Below are 22,418 nucleotides of genomic sequence, written 5' to 3'. Positions count from 1 at the left end.
ACACAGTATTTATACAATTTATTGAACTAAATTACGTTTATACAGATATTAATAAAAAAATATGATGGATAATTTCGTATTTAAATTTTTTTTAATTTCAGGGTCAAATATGGCCTTTACAATTCTTTGTGAGATTCACTCGACAAATAATGTAAAGGTCAGATAATTAGAAAACAAAAATGAGAATGAGTCTGTAAGAGTAAGAACTTTTATTAGTTCATTGCATCATTCAGAGAGAAAAAAGGTAACTCTTAATTATATCTTAGTTTTTATTTATCTAAATAAACTTACCTAAATCATGAGTATTAGGGCACTGAACTGATCTCATTTCACACATGGTTAAAGAGGTCAAATCTAAGGCACTTGTTATGTCTGTTTAAGTAACAAAAGTCTCAAGTCTGTTAACATACACTCATTATCATCTATCCAGGTAAAGTCTTCAGTCCTGAATCAACAAGCATGTAGTGGTATAAATTAAGTATATGGTGTCAAAATCTTTACAGTACATAGACCCCAGAAATTCTAGTGGAGTTGAATTGGTCATTCTGCTGGTTTAGTGTCTTTTGTAAAACTGGTAAAATAAGTCCAGGAGTATTCATTAGCATGTACACTACCATCAAATCAGAATAATGTATTAAAATAATAATTCACTCTTAACAGTTTTATCTATTGCATATCAGACATTTCAGTTTGTCATTGGCAAGGCACAGCTTGTAATACTAAAGTGAGGAAACCTTTTCAAATGCTATACTATTAATTAAAGCATGTGTCTGAATACTAGCAGGACAAATCTCAGTGGTTTCACATGCATTTCGGTGCACGGGCAGGTCACATGTTAGAAGATGATCAGGAGGGTTCAGGCTACCTGATATTCATCTCAAAGTGACATCCTGCCCTCCTCGAAAGCATTGAACATCTGCTCATCCACAAGCTCATAACGGCCTGCTCTGGAGTTGAGAACATAGATCTGGTCAGTTGTGAGCCGTGGATCATATCCCTCCCTCTGTAATCTAGTCTTCTGAATTTTAAATGTTCCTGTGAAAGAAAGGGTGAAGGAAATAATGCTACAGAAACCATTTAAAAAATATACGAGAAAACAGATACAGAATTAGGACTGGCCACATAGCTTAAACAAGTTTACCTCTATAGTTTCAGCCTTTTGACTAAATGTATTTGCTCTGAAATTGTATAAAAGGTACTTTTTTCTTCTTCAGCCAAACCAAAGCCAATGTAGCCAAGTGCATTCAAAATAATTAATACATCAAAAATCTAGTTAAACATAATAAAGGGATGTTTTTCACTATATGAACACAAGGCAAGAATGATGTTTAACTCTATAAAGCCACACATATGATATCCGATACATTATTTTCTAAAGCCTCTAGATAATCATGATCAATATTTAGCTGGAAAACATGTTGTATGCAATGGACTAGATGTCTACTGCCTCATGGTGAAAGTTTCTGTGCTCTTCTGGTGGTAGAAGACCATGTAATATTGTTTCCAAATTGGGCACCTTTATATTGTGATGTAATATCTTATATTGTGATTGTGATATAATATCTTATATTGTGATTGTGATGTATTATCTTATATTGTGATTATGATGTATTATCTTTGCTGAATTTGATAAAGTAACATTAACATTTAAATTGTAATTGTTTATGTATGCAGCAACTTGTGCTTGCTTTAGGCTTTTAAGGGTTATCTCTGAATCATCATTACATTTAATTCATGATGACCACAATGAAAAAAAAAAAATACCCCACAAAGCTTTAAAAAAAAAAAAAAAAACCTGACACATAACTTTCAACAAAAATATTTAAATAGGTTAAAACGGTTCCATTAAAAAGTTGTTGGAAATTGCTTTTGAATTTTATTTCACATCAGGCTTTTTAAAGTTAATCATTTTCATTTATATTGACTAATACATAAATACTGTACTGTACATAGTAATACAAATTCATATTCAACTATATCATGTATATTTAAAATAATAAAAAAATAATCCATACTTTACGTACATTTAATACTTGAAAACTGCAGGTCCCAACATTAAAATTTAGAGTGATGACAACAAATTATTGAATCAGCATTTTAAATCAATTCACTGAAATAGACAGTTTGAACATATTCATGGAAATGAATCTTATTTATAAACTCTTATACCATTTTTGCTTCAGAAGTTTAAAGAAATATTCCGGGTTCAATATAAGTTAAGATCAATCAACACCATTTGTGGCCAATTTTTGGAGGCTTTTAAGGCTTATCATTTTATAAAAGCACTTGCATAAATTTGTCTGTTAGAACATGTTAATTATTTGAGCTGTAAAGTTGTTAAAATGTTCATTTTTACAGTTGTTTTAGAGTTTGTTGACATTACATCATCATGGCAACGAAGTTGTAAAATTGGATATAAGTAAGTTTACACAGACAAGGTTAATAAGAGATTTTATCACACTAAAATCATGTTTACACACATATCCTTTATATTTTGTAGCTATACTTTTGAAAAAGTATTTTAATGTTTTCGGATTGGCCCCATTCACTTCATTGTAAGTGCCTCACTGTAACCCATATTTTTGCTTTTTTACAGAAAAGTAGAGATGATACAAAATACATTTTTGTGGTAATCAACATTATGCCACAAATGCTGTCAACTGAACTTAACTTGAGTTGAACCCGGAATATTTCTTTAAATCAGAGACACTATCAAATAAAAAAAGAACATTAGAATCATTGTGAATATTCAATATATAGTCCTGCCATACACAGAACATACTGTTAAAATATTTTTAATCTGAGAGATGTTTGGAATCTGCCCTCACCTGTCGTATCTACGTATGGGGAGATGCGTAGAAATACTGGCCGTGCGTATGGAGGCAGAGCTTGCTGAACCTCTCTCAGGAAAGATTCAAAGTTAAAGCTTCCTGTTGAGTCAGCGATGGCAGCCATACCTGCCTTGCCCTCCGTACCTGCAGCACACATATACACATTTATCTGAGGAGTTGTGAGTCCATGGAGCTTTAGGACAAACGTTGTTTTATTTCCCTCACCTGGTACCGCTACTCCAAACACTGCCACGTCTGTCTGTCCCAACATGTTGCTCAGTGTTCCCTCCACCTCAGTAGTGGAGACGTTCTCACCTTTCCAACGAAACGTGTCACCACTCCGGTCCCGGAAATACATGTATCCAAGCTCATCCATAACTAAAACATCACCTGAGAGACACCAGACCAACATAGTTTATTGGGTAGTGCTATGAATACTGAAGCCTGGTATGCCTAGTCCCTTAAACAATGAGGAATATGTATTTAAAAAAATAATAATTCGAATTTATACATACTATATATTGCTACGGTTAAACTAGATTCAAAAGTGAATGGTGCTTGCTCACTCGCTGCCCTGATGACAGGGTGTTGTGGGTAGTTGCCAATGCATTGCTATGCAGTTGCTAGGATATCCTGGGCAGTTACAAGGGCTTTGCTAAGCAGTTGAGTGAGGGTGTTCCTAACAGTAAAGTTTTTTTTTGTGTTTAGATGGTTCGTTGCTACATTGTGCTTGGAGGTTTCTAGGTGTTGTTAGGCAAGGTAAACTGGGTGGTTGTAAGGCCTTGCTTCGGGATTGGTGATGGTTACTAGAGCACTGCTAAGTGGTTGCTTGGGGGATTGCTAAGGCATTGCTAGAGTTTTCTGGGTGGTTCTTAGGTGTTTCTAGGTAGTCACTAATGTGTTCTGGGTGGTTGATTATTAATGCTCAAGTTAAAATAGCCCACCCTCAAGTTTCAATGAGATTCTGGTCTATAGATTCGTCTCTGGCTCTTCCCTCAAAGTAAGTCCAAGGGATTTTTTCACATATTTTAATTTTCCAAATTGCATAATCAATAACAGCACACCTTTGCTCAGGTATTCATGTCTGTAGGACAAACTGAAGAAAAGTGAAAAAAGTATAGTGAGACTTATTGGAAAAGCAAGCTTTGTAACTTTACAGAGAGACAAACTCGTATACTCCAAAACAATCCACAAATTTTGACTTCCACACATTTATAACTTTTAGACACTAGAACTTCTTTGTCGAATGTTAAGGGGCGCACCGGACAGATATGCAGAATCATTTTTCTTGAATACATTGTGGGCAATCTTCTTCCTGGTGGCGTCCTGACTAGCGTACCCATCGAACCGCCGCAGAGGATCCTGCTGATTAATTCTTCCCACCAGCAGGCCAGGCTCGCCTGTGAGTAATACATGCAGGGAATAACTAATGATATGACATTTTTGTTCACTGTTACAATATTTAATGATAAATAAAAATTATTTTCAGGAAAATCTATTTACTTTAGAATATAATTATTTAAACTAGATACTGTATGCATTTCCTAAAGGAAGGCAGAAAAATATAAGTTTAAAGTTCTGGATAAGATTCTGCAAAAATTAAACACTTTGCTGCTGTCATGACACTCTTTAGCAATGGAATTGTGCCTATAAATGGTAAAATATATGCAAAGACGACAAGACAAATCTCCATTGAGTTTGCTAATACATGTAAAAAAAATAATAAGGCTTATTGCATATCAGTTAGCAAATAACATTATGATGTCATCGCTGACATTGTCATTTTGAACATTTTCTCAATCAAGTCAACAAGATGTCTTCATCACTTTACATTTCTTGCTAAATTTCAGCATTTACAAATAACACAAAACAGATAGCATACTTAAGGCTGAAATTATCTAAAAAAAAAAACAAGTTTGAATGAAGTCTGTACATTGAAGAGTTCGGGACTGAGAAATGTTATAATTAGAGATAGTGGTCCAGAGCAAACCCTAACCAGAATGCAAGGACAGTCATAAATCAAGCTGGAAACATCATTGGTTGTGAACGCACCAGGTTGGCAGGGCACACACAGTCCCTGGTTGTCTCGAACCAGTTCCATGGTTTCCTCATTCACTTTCACCAGACATATTGGGTAGACATTTGGCAGAATGCGACTGTTAAACCCACATGCTCCAATCTGGTGAGTAGACAATGGCACTGACTTTAGCACTGATTTTTAGTTTAACTGTTCAAAAAGCTACAAAACCTGTCAAAATGCATCTTATTTTTTTTCTCCAGAAAAACACATATTTCACCTTGCCATCCATGTTGGCAATGCTGCAGTTACACTCAGTGGCTCCATAGAACTCGCCGATCTGTTTGACCCCAAAACGCTCCATGAAGGCCTCCCACACGCTGGGCCGCAGTCCATTCCCCACAGCCAAACGAACCCGGTGCTGTTGCTCTAATGGCCGTACAGGCTGCGACAGCAAGTAACGGCAAATCTCGCCAATGTATTGAACAACCTGTAGGGTGAGGGTTGAAAAAACAGAATAAACCAGATGAACAGTTTGAGGAATATGTTGGCTTGACCAACATAATTCATGTTTAATTATAACCTTTGCATTCTTCTTTTCAGGTAAAAATTTTGCGGTCTCTTATTCTTCCTAGAGTTTTCAAGCTACATCCATCAAGCGCATCACAGTTCTGCAGTCTGTTCCGACTCGGTATGTTTTATTGCCTAACTGCTCAGATTTATGCTTTTATCATTTCAGAAAAAAAAATTCCAATGTTATGTCCACCAAACTTGGCACAGACCTACAGATTTTCTAACTGATCAGACTTGTGTTTTTTTCAATAGCACACAATCAAAAATCCATCCATCCATCCAATCTCAAATATCCTTCAAATTTTTACTTTAAAACTTCAAAGCTTCTTTAACACATTGAAACTTTCAACCAAGGCTTTGTCAAGTCAACATCCTTTTCTAGTTACTCATTAGTCTATACTTGTCTTATATTAGTGACTGTGACGAGGAGGAGAGCGTGTCCGGGCCGTGATGATGCATGGCCGGCGCTAAATCAGCTGATCAGCGGGAGAGCAAATAAAGGGGACACGGAGGCACCAGTTCAAGAGAGAGACGCACGTGTTTGAAGTAAAGTTTGACATTAAAACTGTGTTTACTGTTCAGCCAGTTCCCGCCTCCTCCTTACCCGTACTTTATCAGTTACAGTCCCCGCCTGATTCAGGCCGGGGCGCCACCGGACTGACCTACACTGCCCTTCCGGCCATTCTGTCAGCCGGTGGTCCACCCTGCCTCTTGTGAACCTGGGGGAGAGACGAGGGGAGGCATGGGTAAAGGGTTAGCAGAGACAGAGAGTGAGAGAGAAGTTGTTGTCCCAGACGCGCTGTCACCTGGTCCTCAACCGCTGCTCTGCCCTCTGGTGGACACCAACTCACTCCTCCCCTGACAGATGGCAGCGAGTCCTCCGGCCCCTGGCGACGGAACCACTGCTCCCCTTCTTCGGCGGATGACAGCAGTTCCTCCGGCTCTCGGTGGCCAGCAGCGACCCCTCCATTACCAGGCAAACAGTCACGGCTATTCCCCACACGGATGGCAGCGGTGAGGACTCTACGACAGCGCATCTCTCCTCCCTCCCGGATTTCAGCACCACTGTAAAAGATAAGGATGGTCAAGGAGGAGGCGGGAACCAGCTGAACAGTAAACATAGTTTAATAAGAAACTCAACATAAAACAAACATAGACACACAGGCCGCATGCATCTATCTCTCTCGAACTGGTGTCTCCGGCTCCCCTTTATCTCGCTCTCCTGCTGATCAGTTGATTCAGTGCCGGTCGTGCAGCCTCACGGCCTGGCCATGTCGTCATCCTCATCACAGTGACTTACAGTGCAGTTGTGTTTGATGCAGTCTTCCCAGAAGCGACTTGCAGAAAACTTCTTCTTGACCACCACAGTTAGACCATTAATTAGACACTGGCCTACCCCCATAATATTACCTGTAAAGTACAATAGATACAGAACTAAATCAGTAACAATAAAATGTATAAAGTATTCACACAAATAAAGGCCCCTATGCATAACAAACCTGCTGAGTGGTAAAGGGGTAAACAGTCATAGATAATGTCATCTGGCCGCATACGAAAAGAATAATAGCCAAAAGCAGCAATCCTGTAATATCTAGGAAATAACAGTGATTTATGAAAATGTATTCCATATTGAGCCTAAAAGTATACATTTATCTGTTTGTCACACTAACTGCACTTACTATTTAAAAATAATAATATTAAAAAAAAACTTTCTTTTACGCACGCTTCTATAATACTTCAGTAAATTCGTCCATATAATTGTGAGAAGTTGGTAGTTTTCAGGCTGACTTACCGACTGTGCACCACTATAGCAGCTTTAGGAAGTCCTGTGGTGCCAGAAGTGTAGATATAGAACAAACGATCTGTAAGGATCTCAAGAGAAAAGGAAAAACATTGACAAGACAAAGCAATGTTCCTTATATTAGAGTACAGCTTACTCTGCATTAAAAGAAGAAAGAAGAATTTTTTAAAGATACTATGTAATAATAAACATCTCAAACAGTGGTTTGCCATCATATGAAAGTTTTAAGGATCTGAGTTTCTTAAAAGTAATCTGTGTGTGGTGTGTGTGTGTTAACTGAGAGGTGACTAAAAGTTTATGTTTTTACTCCAGATTCTAGACAGCAAACATACAGTTCATCTGTGTTGTACTTATATATTACATACTTTTATACCATGGTCTATTCGAATACTTGATTTTGTTACTGTTTAATGCAAAGGTAGTACCAGTCAGTTTTAATCACCGTTCTATATTAATGCACCTAATGAGACATTGCGAGAGTTTTATGCCTCAGTTCAAACGACCTCCGGACGTGATTATAGTGTATCAAGTCTGACGATTATAGCGTATCAAGTCTGACCTTCACATCACAAAACACGACAGAAAAAAAACGGAAGAGACAACAGCGTTCATCAGCCCCATATTACGGAGTCTGACCTGAAGATAAATAGGAATATACACCTTCACTTTCCACTTAAACACCCCTTACAAAATAAGGCTTGTAAGGAAAGTATGGGTTGACATTCAGCTGCACAGGGGGACAGCGAATCCTAGCAAATGTGTTTTTCACTGTCTGGCAAGACAATTTGAATTATAGTATGATAAACATCATTTCATATTGCTGCACTGCTCAGTATACCATCTAAGAGGCACCGCTCTATCATGTATTGCTGACTATAAAACAGCCTTTTGCGGTTTCGTAATAGTGCAAGGCCATAATAGCATTAAAAATATAACAATTAAATAAATCGTGCAGCCTTAATGGATAGCACACCGATGTCTCAGAGGTCAAAGTCTGCAGGTTTAGAGCGATTTGTATGGTTTAACTAAGACGAATCTAAACATGGCTCTAACACATAACCTTATTATGTTGCAAGTTTATTTCAACAAGTGCAGTTCAGTTGTCATCTCAGATATAATTATGATATAGTACTTATGGTATAGTACTATAGTTACCCCCTTAACTCTTGGCAATCTAATCAAATGATGAGTCAGGACAGATATATAAAACAATAGTGGTTAAATGATTTCCTGTGAATGAAATGAAATGTCAAGTAAAACACATTGCATTGTTGTATACGTTTTTTACTTGGATGCCACTTGCTGAATTAAACATGCAACGTGATGAGGTCATGTGACAAATGTATCCTACTACTATTTTTCAAGAGGTCTTAACAACAGAACTGGGATCCACTTGATAAGATTAGCATAGCTTCAGAAAAGTAATAATTTATGCACGAGTTAATGCATCCCTGTGACATCCAAATTAAAACTAATTAATGTTACTCAAAGTTGTGACTAATTCAGCATAAAATTATTATTATATTATTATTATTATGAGGTGTGCTTATAATAAGTTCTGTAATATGCAATCCACTCTATTTGTAAAGAGGAAAGGATAAATACAGTCAAGGAGAAGTGTAATACATTGTAATTGGTCAAGAGGACATCTAATACATTTTTACATTCTAATAAATGAAAAACAGAACTACCAATTGGGATAAACTGATACACATTTATCATTATAATATTTTCGGTGTCCCGTATGGATTCAAATTGAACTGTCTAGAAGTTTTACAGCTATCTGAACTTACCTCCAGTGAAAAAAAGTTCATAATGGCCAATAAAACTAAGATTTGCTACAAAACTGCTGCAGCGGAGATCTGGAACTGCAGCAGCAGACATAAAATAAATGTAACACTCTAGTGAGTTGATTGTCAAAGTAATGTGCACGTAATGATGCTAATAATACTTCCTGATCCATGCATCAGTAAATCAACCACATCAATGGAGACAGCTCTAAATGAACCTTTAAATGAAGCAGGGGTTTTAAACACGACCCATACAGGAGTCCAATCTGGCCAGGATGATTTGCTTTGAAATTATTCTGAAACATCATTCAAATCCACACATTATAGTACGTATGATATGGTCATAATTATGCAACAGTTAATTTTGACCTTAAAACATGTTGGGTCAAGCAACGTTCCAGGAGTGCTGATATTTTCAGTACTGGGATGCTTCACTGTTTGTATCACTATGCTTCTCTTTGTTTGTGGCGTTACTGACCAGAGTATGGAAGCATTGTGGAGTGGAAGTGGAGTTGTGTGATTTGGCCTGAAACATGGAGCAAGTTTTATTTAAAGTCGGACTACATTCGTTTTCTCTCAATTTAGGATCTCGATGTTTTGGCTTCTTGTGGAACTATATGAAATAGCTGGCAAAAGTTAGTCTGAAATGTCACTCTATATTACCTTCTTGTTTTTAGAACTGTTGTATAAAAACAATATCACACTCACAATTGTGCTGTTGTACATGTGATTCTGTAGTTTGAATGAGAAACAGGCCTGTACTCAGAATTAATTGTACGGTTTATTTTCTTTTTTGTATTATCTTTGAGTTAATGTTCATTTTTTGGCTTTCAACCTCAAGTTTTCCAGGCAAGAGCGATTGTGCGCAATGAGTGATTTTCTTTTTTTCTTGACAATGTTGTTTTTGATTATTTTTCTCTCATTACCATTTTTTTAATGTATATGTAATTTAAAGGCCTCTAGTGAATTAAACTCTTTGTATTCCATTGTTTTAATGGAGTTTAACACCTCTGCTCAACAGGTAAGACTCTGAAAGTCTGAGAATCTCACCACTGAAGCCCTTGGACTGGGTGTAGGGTGGTGGGTGTCGAGGAGCAGAAGCCAGAATGGAGTCGAAAGGCTGAGATTTCAGAGCGGCCATCTTGTCTGGTCTCAGGTCACCCGTGCAGAACCGAACCATGCTGTCGCTCAAGGAAGCGCTCACTTCAGACACAGCTAAATATAGACAGGGAGGCATGTGCAATTACTGATATGTTGCAGGTAAGAAATCACATACCCCTTTTCCACAGACCCGGTAAAACATTTGGAACCGTTCTAGGTTGAAAAAAGTTGACGGACACCTTTATTTGTCACTATGGAAAGCTACTACAACGAAGTTTCTCCTCACCATCAGAAAAACAATTCTGTTCTTTAAATGCTGTAGCAGATCCTGGCATAGGCGATATAGGCTGCTGCCTAGGAGGCAACGCTAGGAGACGGCACACCCACACAGATTTTGCAAGATCGCAATGGGAGAAAGGTGCCCCGTGTTGTTCCTGACAACAATGAATGAACATGCACCTGTGGAACGGTCGTTAAGACAATAACAGTTTACAGACAGTAGGCAATTACATTTACATTTATGTATTTGGCAGACGCTTTTATCCAAAGCGACTTACAGTGCACTTATTACAGGGACAATCCCCCCGGAGCAACCTGGAGTTAAGGGCCTTGCTCAAGGGCCCAACAGTGGCATCTTGGTGGTGCTGGGGCTTGAACCCCTGACCTTCTGGTCAGTAACCCTGAGCCTCAACCACTGAGCCACCACTGCCCCACTGCCCCAATTAAGGTCACAGTTACAAAAACTTAGGACACTAAAGAGACCTTTCTACTGATTCTGAAATACACCAAAAGAAAGATGCCCAGGGTCCCTGCTCATCTGTGTGAAAGTGCCTTAAGCATGCTGCAGGGAGGCATGAGGACTGTAGATGTAGCCAGGGCAATAAATTGCAATGTCCGTACTGCGAGAAGCCTAAGACACCGGTACATCTGAATATCACACCTGCGGGACAGGTACAGGTTGGCAACAACAACTGAGTTACACCAGGAATGCACAATCCCTTCATCAGTGCTCAGACTGTCCGCAATAGGCTGAGAGAGGCTGGACTGAGGACTTGTAGGCCTGTTGTAAGGCAGGTCCTCACCAGACATCACCGGCAACAATGTCACCTATGGGCATGAACTCACCTTTGCTGGACCAGACAGGACTGGCAAAAAGTGCTCTTCACTGACAAGTCGCGGTTTTGTCTCACCAGAGGTGATGGTCGGACTTGCGTTTATCATCGAAGGAATGAGCGTTACACCATGTCCTGTACTCTGGAGTGGGATCGATTTGGAGGTGGAGGGTCTGTCATGGTCTGGGGGCAGTGTGTGTCAGCATCAATGGACTGAGCTTGTTGTAATTGCAGGCTCAACGCTCTCAACACTGTGCGTTACTGAGAAGACATCCTCCTCCTTCATGCTCATCCAGACATGATGACAGCATGACAATCGCCAACAGCCATACTGCTCGTTCTGTGTGTGATTTCCTGCTAGACAGGAAGTCAGTGTTCTGCCATGGCCAGCAAAGAGCCCGGATCTCAATCCCATTGAGCACGTCTGGGACCTGTAGGATCAGAGGGTGAGGGTTCCCTATTCCCTGCAGAAATGCACAGCAAGAACTGGCAAATCTAGTGCAGTCCATGAGGAGGAGATGCACAGCAGAACTTAATGCAGCTGGTGGCCACACACGATACTGACTGCTACCTTTGATTTTGACCCCCCCTTTGTTCAGGGATGCATTATTCCATTTCTGTTAGTCACATGTCTGTGAAACTTGCTCAGTTTATGTCTTAGTTGTTGAATCTTTTTATGCTCATACAAATATTTACATATTAAGTTTGTTGAAAATAAAAGATGTTATAGTACTGTGTATAGTGAGGATGTCTTCAAAAATAATGCCACAAACTGTTTTCATTTATGAAAACTGGACAGTTTTTCCTGGTTGTTGGCAGATAGGATGTTCAAAGCTTTTTGGAGAATTCGCCACAGTTCTTCTATCTATTTAGGCTTTCTCAATTGCTTCTGTCTCTTCTTATAATTATTTATTTTTTAAACTACTTCAGAGAGTTCTCATTAAAAAAATCCTCTACCTGCAGCAATGACAGCTTTGCAGATCCTTGTTATTCTAACTGTCAGTTTGTCCAGATACTCAGGTGACATTTCACCCCACACTTCCTGTAGCAGATGCCATAGTCTTGTTGAGCACTTCTCACACACCTTACAGTCTAGCTGATCATACAAAAGCTCAATGGTCTTAAGATCCATTACACTCTTTTCCAATTATCTGTATTTCATTTCTCACTAAATTTTTCTTTTTGTTTTTCTGTTTCAAAAGTGGCTTTTTCTTTGCAATTCTTCCCATCAGGCCTGCACCCCTGAGTCTTCTCTTTACCGTTGTACATGAAACTGGTGTTGAGCGGGTAGAACTCAATGAAGCTGTCAGCTGAGGACATGTGAGGCGTCTATTTCTCAAACTAGAGACTCTGATGTACTTATCCTCTTGTTTAGATGTATCTGTGTCTTCCACGTCTCTTCCTGTCCTTGTTAGAGCCAGTTGTCCTTTGTCTTTGAAGACTGTAGTGTACACCTTTGTATGAAACCTTCGGTTTTTTGGCAATTTCAAGTATTGTATAGCCTTCATTCCTCAAAACAATGACTGACTGATGAGTTTCTAGAGAAAGCAGTTTCTTTTTTGCCATTTTTGACCTAATATTGACCATAAGACATGCCAGTCTATTGCAACACAAATACAATGTTAAGCTTTATTTAACGAAACAAATAACTTTCAAATGTCAAACACAAGTCATTTACACAACTGCAATAGTTTTTTTTTTTTACACATATAGATTGTTTCTACGTGGCCAATCCATTTTGCTGTTCATGACCCTCTTTATTTGCTTTCGCATCACTGTTTGCAATGTTTTTGGCCATGTTTAGGAGCAAAAACAGTAAAATGCATAAGTGCAAAAGAAAAACAAAAGTCAGAAGAATACAGATCAAATGTATTTTTTGTTCATATGAATTACAAATTTACAAGACACGAATTAAACTTATGCAAAGCATTAAAACATTTCTAATATTTTTTTTCTTATGCTTGCAACTTGATTTACATGTTAACAAAACGTTTTGTGTGCAGACAATTTAATTTTACGCTTGAAACTTCATTTAAGCTTTTACCTTCATAGAATAACGTCTGACCATTACATCAAAGTCAGCTCCTAATGGAATAAAGCAGTGGTTCTCAAATTGTAGGGCATGCCATGTACTCAAATATCATTCACTGTTTCACATAAAAAATTATTTTGACAATACATACAAGAACCAATATGTTCAATTTCTTTCCCTCCATCTTTTCTCCTTAAGCATTGTTTAAACTTTTGCCTGGCACCGCACCACGTCCTGTGCATGCAGCGCTCGACCGTCCAAAATAATTTATGTGGTGTCAGCTGTGCTTACGTGCACAATAATGCTCACCATGAGGGTGAGTAGTAAATTATGAAATTTACCATTCTTGACAATGGTAAATTTTTGGGTGAACTGTCAAGCCATTTTTTTTGTATAGCCCCTTTCAAAGCAGCTTTACAGAAAATCAAGCTTGAACAGAAAATGAAACTGCAATGTTTTAGTCATCATTGTGTAGTTTGATAAAATATGGTTATGAAGTGTGTATAAAAATAAATTATTATATAATATTTGTATTTAGAAACACAGTGAGCAAGCCGAAGGCGACTTTGGCAAGGAACACAAAACTCCATAAGATGTTGGATAATGGTTTAAAATGAACCTTGGGAGAAACCAGACTCACTGTGGGACCAGCTCCCCTCTGCCTAACAGCATGAATATAATGCCAATAAAATAGTTAAAAAAGGGGTAAGTTATTTCTTGTTTTGACTCACCGTCTGCCAGCTCTGCTCCAAAAACCATCCCTCGGGATGCAGACACACCCACGCAGTGCAGAAGTGCATCGCGTCTGAGGTTGAGGTTAATTAGCGCAGCCTCCACGCCTACTTTGGCCAGGCCAAGCCAGAGTGCCACTTGGAGCGGTTGGCTCTCCATGAAAAGCGCAACCACATCCCCAGAGGTCCAGCCCTGGCTCAGCGCCCAGTGGGCCACAGAATTGGAGAGCTGATCTAACTGGGTGAAAGTCCACGTTTCTCCAGTGGCTTCATACACGAGCGCAGGCTTGTTTGGGTACTGAGCTACAGTGTGGGCAAAGATTGAGGGTATGGTGTTGCGGTGACTGATATGATGCCACAGTGCCAGTTTAACCCTCAGGAGCACGTACAGACCACTAAAGGACAAGAAAGGGAGTATTTGATTATTAAACAACAGTCAGCCGTGTATTGCCAAATTTTATGTCCTAATTTATTCACCCTCATGTCGTTACACACACCCTAAAAAGCACTCTAAAAGTAGTCCACAAAACCTGTGCGCTTTATTCCAAGTTTCCTGGAACCATACGACAGGTTTAATCATTAGGATCTTTAAAGGTTAGTTCCCTCAAAAAATCCTCTCATCATTTACTCTTTCTTCTGCCGAACACAAATTAAGATTTTTAGAAGAACATTTTAGGTCCATATAATGCAAGTGAATGGTGGCCAGAAATTGGTTCCAATGGTTTTGGGTGTGAACAAAGCAAAATGTAACTCCTTCACTGAACATCTTGACAGCAGTCTCTAGAAACGTTCATGATTTCAAGAAGTGTACTCGAGATTGATGTCACAATGTCAAGATATATGGTGAAAAAGGAGTTATACAGGTGAAACTTGAAAAATTAGAATATCGTGCAAAAGTTCATTAATTTCAGTAATTCAACTTAAAAGGTGAAACTAATATATTATATAGACTCATTACAAGCAAAGTAAGATATTTCAAGCCTTTATTTGATATAATTTTGATGATTATGGCTTACAGCTTATGAAAACCCCAAATTCAGAATCTCAGAAAATTTGAATATTACATGAAATCAATAAAAAAAAGGATTTTAAATACAGAAATGTCGGCCCTCTGAAAAGTATAATCATGCACATGTACTCAGTACTTGGTTTGGGCCCCTTTTGCATTAATTACTGCCTCAATGCGCGTGGCATGGATGCTATCAGCCTGTGGCACTGCTGAGGTGTTATGGAAGACCAAGATGCTTCAATAGCGGCCTTCAGCTCTTCTGCATTGTTTGGTCTCATGTCTCTCATCTTTCTCTTGGCAATGCCCCATAGATTCTCTATGGGGTTCAGGTCAGGCGAGTTTGCTGGCCAATCAAGCACAATAATACCATGGTCATTGAACCAGGTTTTGGTACTTTTGGCAGTGTGGGCAGGTGCCAAGTCCTGCTGGAAAATGAAGTCAGCATCTCCATAAAGCTTGTCTGCTGAAGGAAGCATGAAGTGCTCTAAAATGTCCCGGTAGACGGCTGCGTTGACTCTGGACTTAATAAAGCACAGTGGACCAACACCAGCCGATGACATGGCTCCCCAAACCAACACAGACTGTGGAAACTTCACACTGGACTTCAAGCATCTTGGATTGTGTGCCTCTCCATTCTTCCTCCAGACTCTGGGACCTTGGTTTCCAAATGAGATGCAAAATTTGCTCTCATCAGAAAAGAGGACTTTGGACCACTGAGCAACAGACCAGTTCTTTTTTTCTTTAGCCCAGGTAAGACGTTTGACATTTGAAGCCCATGTCCAGGACCCGTCTGTGTGTGGTGGCTCTTGATGCAGTAACTCCAGCCTCAGTCCACTCCTTGTGAAGCTCCCCACACATTTGAATGGCCTTTTCCTGACAATCCTCTCCAGGCTACGGTCATCCCTGCTGCTTGTGCACCTTTTTCTTCCACACTTTTCCCTTCCACTTAACTTTCTATTAATGTGCTTTGATACAGCACTTTGAGAACATCCAACTTCTTTTGCAATTACCTTTTGAGGCTTTCCCTCCTTGTGGAGGGTGTCAGTGATGGTTTCCTGCACAACTGTCAGGTCAGCAGTCTTCCCCATGATTGTGAATTCAACTGAACCAGACTGAGAGACCATTTAAAGGCTCAGGAACCCTTTGCAGGTGTTTAGCTGATTAGAGTGTGACACTTTGAGCCTACAATACTGAACCTTTTCACAATATTCTAATTTTCTGAGATTCTGAATTTGGTGTTTTCATAAGCTGTAAGCCATAATCATCAAAATTATATCAAATAAAGGCTTGAAATATCTTACTTTGCTTGTAATGAGTCTATATAATATATTAGTTTCACCTTTTAAGTTGAATTACTGAAATTAATGAACTTTTGCACGATATTCTAATTTTTCGAGTTTCACCTGTATATTGGTCTGTTACCAAAATATATTGGTCTCTCACCAAAATAAATTATTGGATCACTTTGGAAGACATTGATTTAACCACTGGAGTTTGATGGTTTACTTTTATGCTGCGTTCACACCGGACGCGAATAGCGCGTCAGGCGCGAGTGATTTCAATGTTAAGTCAATGCAAAGACGCGTTATGCGCGTAAAAAATTCCTGCGGCGCTGAATGAGGTGTAGAGCGGCGCGGTAGACGCTGAATACGCCTTGTTCGCGCGAAAGGCGCAATTGAGCGTCTGGCGTGCTACGCGAATGGTGCATTTTGTGCATTCACGCGTTTGACGCAATTCGCTTCTGCCGCCCGAGTTGAAAAATCTGAACTTTGGCGTCAATTACGACTGCGTTAACCAATCAGGAGCCTAGCTACCTGCTGTCACTCAGGAGGTAAAGTGACGTAAACTTTCATTATTATTGTAATGTAAAGACAACGAACATTAGTGTCTGGACAGTGTTGAATAAGGAAAAAAACACAGGACAGGTTAATTACTTTTGGAGGCTGGCTCCATTTATCATCAAAACAAAAATAAATAAATAATTTAACCTGATATACTACCATGGAAAACCTGACATTTTTAAAAAGCCTCAACTTAATAAATGTGCATATTGTGGACCTGACATCCTGGAACTGGGGCTGACAATCTGGGAAAAAAAATACAAAATATAATAATAATGGACTATTTTTAGATAGTTTAGCTCTTTATAGGTTTGTGGGTGGCTCTTAAAAGAGCCGTTGTGGGGAAGTCATGAGGAGGACTTCAAACGCTACTCCGACGGCTGCCATGGTACTGCTCCCTCCGCCGAGAAGTGTGCCATGAAGACATCCCTCACCCGGAGTGCCTCTCTGGAGGAGTTTTTGGCCGCAACCCGACCCAGACCTGGCAGTGGCTCCTCTCCAGCATGTCCCGCGGCCCTCGCTGGTGGACCCAAGTACGGCGACGACGACCCATACGCCGCTGTTCTGCTCTCCAGAGCAAATACAGAGCGGTGACTCTCTCCACGAATGCTCGATCAACATCAGCCATCTTGTAAAAAGATGGCCGTCATCGGATTTCGCTTCCGACGCGCGTAAATTTCGCTTCAAACTTTTGTTTTTTACGCGCGTCAATTTCGCTCTTGACGCGCGAATGGATTCAAAGTGGTCAAGCGTATAACTAGACGCAGTAGGCGCGAATTTGACGCGCTATTCGCGTCCGGTGTGAACGTAGCATTATGCCTCATTTATGAGTTTGTGGAGCTCAAAGTTCAGACCACCATTCACTTGCATTGTTTGGACCTACAGAGCTGAAATTTTCTTCTAAAAATCTTAATTTGTGTTCAGCAGAAGAAAGAGTAAATGAGGAGAGGATTTTCATCTTTGCGAGAACTGTTCCTTTAAGGAAATATTTAAATTTAAGTTGTTATTCACTGAAAATCTTCCCCTCTGTCGTAGCTCTCAAACTTCGGTCATGCTTGTGTTAAATTCAAATATAGCATGTAAAGAAGCCAGGCTCACACTGAATGATTGTGGCCTTGATTTTGCCATCTGACACAAATTTTGGGGATCGTAAAAGACTTCTCTTGTCAAAATCGTCAGTCTTTGATCACTCAGTGTGACATGCTCACAGACAGATGATTAATTGCCTTTGCGATGAATCTTAAGGCCCATACATACTCTACGTAAGTACATGAATGCAGACGCATCTGGCTACGCAAGCTCAATTTCATGCGTCGGGAAATGTGTCAGAGCAAAATTCATAACCTAACGCAACTACATGCTGAATTCTCAGCATTACAGCCAGGGGCACAACATATTTTTCTGTCATCTTTTTAGCAAATACAAAAGCACACTCATCAACTGTCAACATGTTGACTTCACCATATTCAGTTTCGTGGTGCCTAAAAAAAACACTTTCGCCCCCTTGTGGTCTGAGGTTTGTAACCGCCAGAGCAACGCAAGAGCACAAATAATGTATGTACAAAGGGACTATGCATTGTCGACACGCTCGCGTCTGCGTACTTGCGTGAAGTATGTTTGGGCCCTTAGCCTCCGCCGAAGTTCTGGCAGTGTCAAGAAACTTTGCGTCACAGTCATGCAGTGTGACCGCTCCTATGACGACCAGATTAGATAATACACCTAGTCAGTGCTATAAATCAAGACGACTGGAACCAGAGATTTGGCTTCGATGTGTATCACAAAGTCTGACATCATGTCATGATTACCAAAAATAAAATAGAATTTTTTTTGACATCCCTCATTTAAAAAAAAAGAAGGTAAAGATTGCATTTACAGTAATGCACTTACAATGGAAGTGAATGGGGCCAAACTTTTATCCTCCTGAGGCCTGAGTGGGAGTGCTGTGTGCAATTTCCCTTTTTGATTTGTAACTAGTAGTACATAATTAAAATAAAAATAAATTCTAGAGCAAATAGTTTGTTAAAAATATATGTCCACATATTTGGACAGCGGGACTAAGTTGTTAAATTTTTTATAATAACAAGATATAGAAAGTCAGAATTGTTTATTATGTTTCCAGGAGTGTTGGTTATTCATCTTTTGAGACATTACAGCTGATTTTCTATAAATGTGTATTGTGAAAAGCACAAATAAAAAAAACTATACAAATAAAAATACTTATTTATAAATCTTAATGTTCTCTATTTGCACTGTCAAACAAACAAGTGACAGCCAGTGCTGAAACATTTTACCAATCAGAAATGAGCACAATTAATTATTATGTTAAAAGATGTAGCATTGTAAATGTAGCATTATACATTCTGAATCTAAACACTGAATGTTATTGTCCCATGTCTGCCAAACATGTTGAGTGGTGCAAACATCATCTGCAGCCTGAAACTGAACTTTTGGTCGGATGTTAGGAGTGAATGCATTGGCTGCATAGGAAAGCTACAGGATGCTCCCTTGCTCCCTATTTAGTGAATTACTTAATTTCCAGGGTGCTGTCTATCTGGACTGGTATCAGAACAGTCCGTGCCAGAAGTCATTGTGTTTAACAATGTGCTGTTTTGCGATAAATCGCTGAAATTTGAATGAATAAATAAATACAATAAATCACATATCGAAATTAGAAACTCTTTTTGGTCTTTTGGCTCAAACAGGTTTCAATGTAAAAAAGTTTTTTTTCCGGTAACGGCCATCCGTGCGTTCACTGCCTTCCTCTATCCTTAGCGCTTCTGCGTTCGTCACTTCTCACCTGAGCTTACGCTATGCCTACATTATACGCCGGAACTCGACTCTCTCGTGAACGTGCGGATGGCCGTTACCGGAAGCCAGTGATTATAAAGTTATAAATATGGATAGTTTTCTTACAAAAACACATCGCTTCGCATCAGAAGGCCTTTATTAACCCCCTGGAGCCATAAGGATTACTTGTTTTATGGATGGATGCGCTTTTTTGGGGCTTCAAAATGTAAGGTACCATTCACTCCCATTATAAAACTTGGAAGAGACAGGATATTTTTTTGTATAACTCTGATTGTGTTTGGCTGAAAGAAGAAAGTCATATACACCTAGGATGGCTTTAGGGTGAGTAAATTATGGGATAGTTTTCATTTTTGGGTGAAATAACCCTTTAAGCATGCAGAGTTAAGCAGTGTCTTCTCGTAAGTTGCTAACTAGTTTGTGAAATATATACTGGAAAGTTAATAAACAATGACCCGAACATTTTCCGTTTTCAATATAACTAATAAAACGTTAACCCAATCCCTGACAATCATGTCACTCATGTTTATCACATCTGTTTGTTATGTTTGCCAGCAATAGTGTGTCAATGCAGTCAGTAATGCAGCAGATTGAAAGGTAAACATCAGAGCATCTTTTTGCAGCTCAGCAGACAACGGTGCCGTGATGGATTGTGTCTGTTGAGTGTTCATTTTACACCATGTTGTTACCTAGTTGGTGAGACGCAATGCTGGAAAGTAAATAAAGTCCATATTTTACTCTCCGTGACAACAAGCTTATAGCCAGGGGCAGATCTACCGAGGTGGCATAGGGTGGCAAATGCCACCCTAAAAGAATACCTTGCCACCCCTGCTGCCACCCCAGTTGGCAGCAAAGAATTAAAAGTTATGGCCAATTTGACAATTTACGAGCACGAATCTCCAATGTCCGACTGCACTGAATGGAGCACGAGATGGCGCCAGAGCAGCAAGAGACTGATCAGTTTGGAAAAATGTGTGTTCTGTGTAAACAATTAAAGCGATCTCCAGTACCTCGTTTGAGTGCCGTGACCTATTTATTTCCACAGTGTATTTATGCTCACTTTAGTACAGCTCAGTCCATAGATCTTCATGTGTAAGTTTTTCTTGACATCTGCCTGTCATCACCTGTGCCTTACCTTAATGCCTTTCCGGTAATAATGCCCTTACTTCAATCATACTTCTATCTCCTATTAAGTGAGATCACATTGTATAGTCACTTATTCCTAATATGAACTGTTTCACATGAAACCTCAAATGCAAGACATTGATTGCATGAGATTAAGTTTGTCTGTATGAGTTTGTAAATGGCAGCCTGTGCCCTTTTTTAGTGTACATACTATTTCTCATCAAACTGTGATAAACGTGATTAAACGTGATTAAATTATATATATATAGTATATATAAGTCTGCCATATGTTGCCACCCCTCAAAAATTCCTGCCCCCCTCTCGCCACCCCATAAATATTTTTCTAGATCCGCCCCTGCTTATAGCTAACTAGCAAACCACATAGTTACTTTCATTGCTTGTCAGCTGAGTGAAGCTAATGTGTAAACATGTATTCACCAAACTGTTTTGCTCAGGATACCCCCTTCAACCGAACAATTCCAGTTGTTGCATTTATAAAATGTAATATTTAAAAGTTGGTTTACCACCATTGAAAGTTTCCCCTGAACTTGTATAGCAGAATACGGTGTAACACCTCTGTTGCTGTTTTTCTCTTGACTCGGCAGGTGTAAATGCTTCTTGTTTTACAAACTGCCCCTAATTGGAAATTTTCCTTTAAAACAAGTCACCATTATCAAATAGTTTTTTTAAGCATACAGCTCACTAAACTTTTAAAATGTCAAGTTGTATTTATACTTAAAAGAGGACAAATACATTTATTGTTAAAAAAAATATACACTTAATTCAAGACAGAATCTCTAAAAACAAGCCCAGAAATCAAACTGGTTTTGCACAACATGAGGGTGAGTAAATGATGACGATATTATCCTTTAAACTTAATACAACATATGTAACATGACAAGCAAAATAGCAGTCACTCACTTGAGGTCTCTTTTAGCTGTACGGACTACCACATACAGGTAACGCCAGCCTCCTGTGCCCAGATAAACCCCGAGACCCGCGGCGAGGCTCCAGGACCAGGACGCCCCGAAGAGACGGAGCAGACCCAGGGAACCAAAGGACAGAGAGGCATTCGCCACATAGTGCATCCTGAGAGACAAACATGGGCATTCACTAACTTCTGCAAGCGTTAAACCACTGTGATGTGAAGAGACCCGGGAGATAGATAATATTCAAAGCACATTTACACTTGGTGTTGCATACTCGATACTTAAGTGTAACTGCGGTGTCATAAAGCCATAAAACAGTGATAAATCTTACTTATGGTAGAGAGATATGGTTCAGCCAGCCCTGATCTATCAAGACATGGGACGACCTTGCTGTGCAGTTAGAGGGTGACCACAGTTATGTCCAAAATTCTGTCCCTTACGAAGATAAGACGAGTGTCCGCTCTTGGAGAAGGCCAGGAATTGTTTACGCTGGAAACTGGCCTCATATGAATACAAGTATACTGCTGCGTAAATATCGTATTATGTGCAGCACGTTTAGACAAAAAATAAATATGTGTTTACAAACAGCCAGTGGCTGTCTAGTGCAACATGAAGCCAGAGTCAGTAAGAAAGCTCTTCAAAATGGCTGAAAGTGGGTCTTTTTTCAGAATAAAAGTGTCTTAGTTCGGAATGGCATTATCTTTACTACTTTTGCCATTTC

General features: G+C 39.4%; 1 protein-coding gene across 1 annotated transcript; it reads right to left on the bottom strand.

The window, feature by feature from the left end:
* Nucleotides 1–201: 201 nt before the first annotated feature.
* Nucleotides 202–22,318, bottom strand: LOC127647704 (long-chain fatty acid transport protein 1-like). The gene is made up of 13 exons (XM_052132126.1): nucleotides 22,029–22,318; nucleotides 21,690–21,857; nucleotides 13,989–14,383; nucleotides 10,063–10,227; nucleotides 7,214–7,283; nucleotides 6,921–7,012; nucleotides 6,722–6,831; nucleotides 5,129–5,338; nucleotides 4,884–5,010; nucleotides 4,094–4,231; nucleotides 3,057–3,221; nucleotides 2,829–2,975; nucleotides 202–1,035 (listed from the first exon to the last, which is right to left on the bottom strand). Exons 2-13 carry the CDS (start codon nucleotides 21,854–21,856, stop codon nucleotides 878–880), a joined length of 1,944 nt encoding a protein of 647 aa, XP_051988086.1. The 5' UTR covers nucleotide 21,857; nucleotides 22,029–22,318; the 3' UTR covers nucleotides 202–877.
* Nucleotides 22,319–22,418: the final 100 nt, after the last annotated feature.

This window comes from Xyrauchen texanus, chromosome 8 (genome assembly GCF_025860055.1).
Source record: "Xyrauchen texanus isolate HMW12.3.18 chromosome 8, RBS_HiC_50CHRs, whole genome shotgun sequence".
NCBI classification, from domain to species: Eukaryota; Metazoa; Chordata; class Actinopteri; order Cypriniformes; family Catostomidae; genus Xyrauchen; species Xyrauchen texanus.
This window is presented reverse-complemented; position numbering and strand designations above follow the sequence as displayed.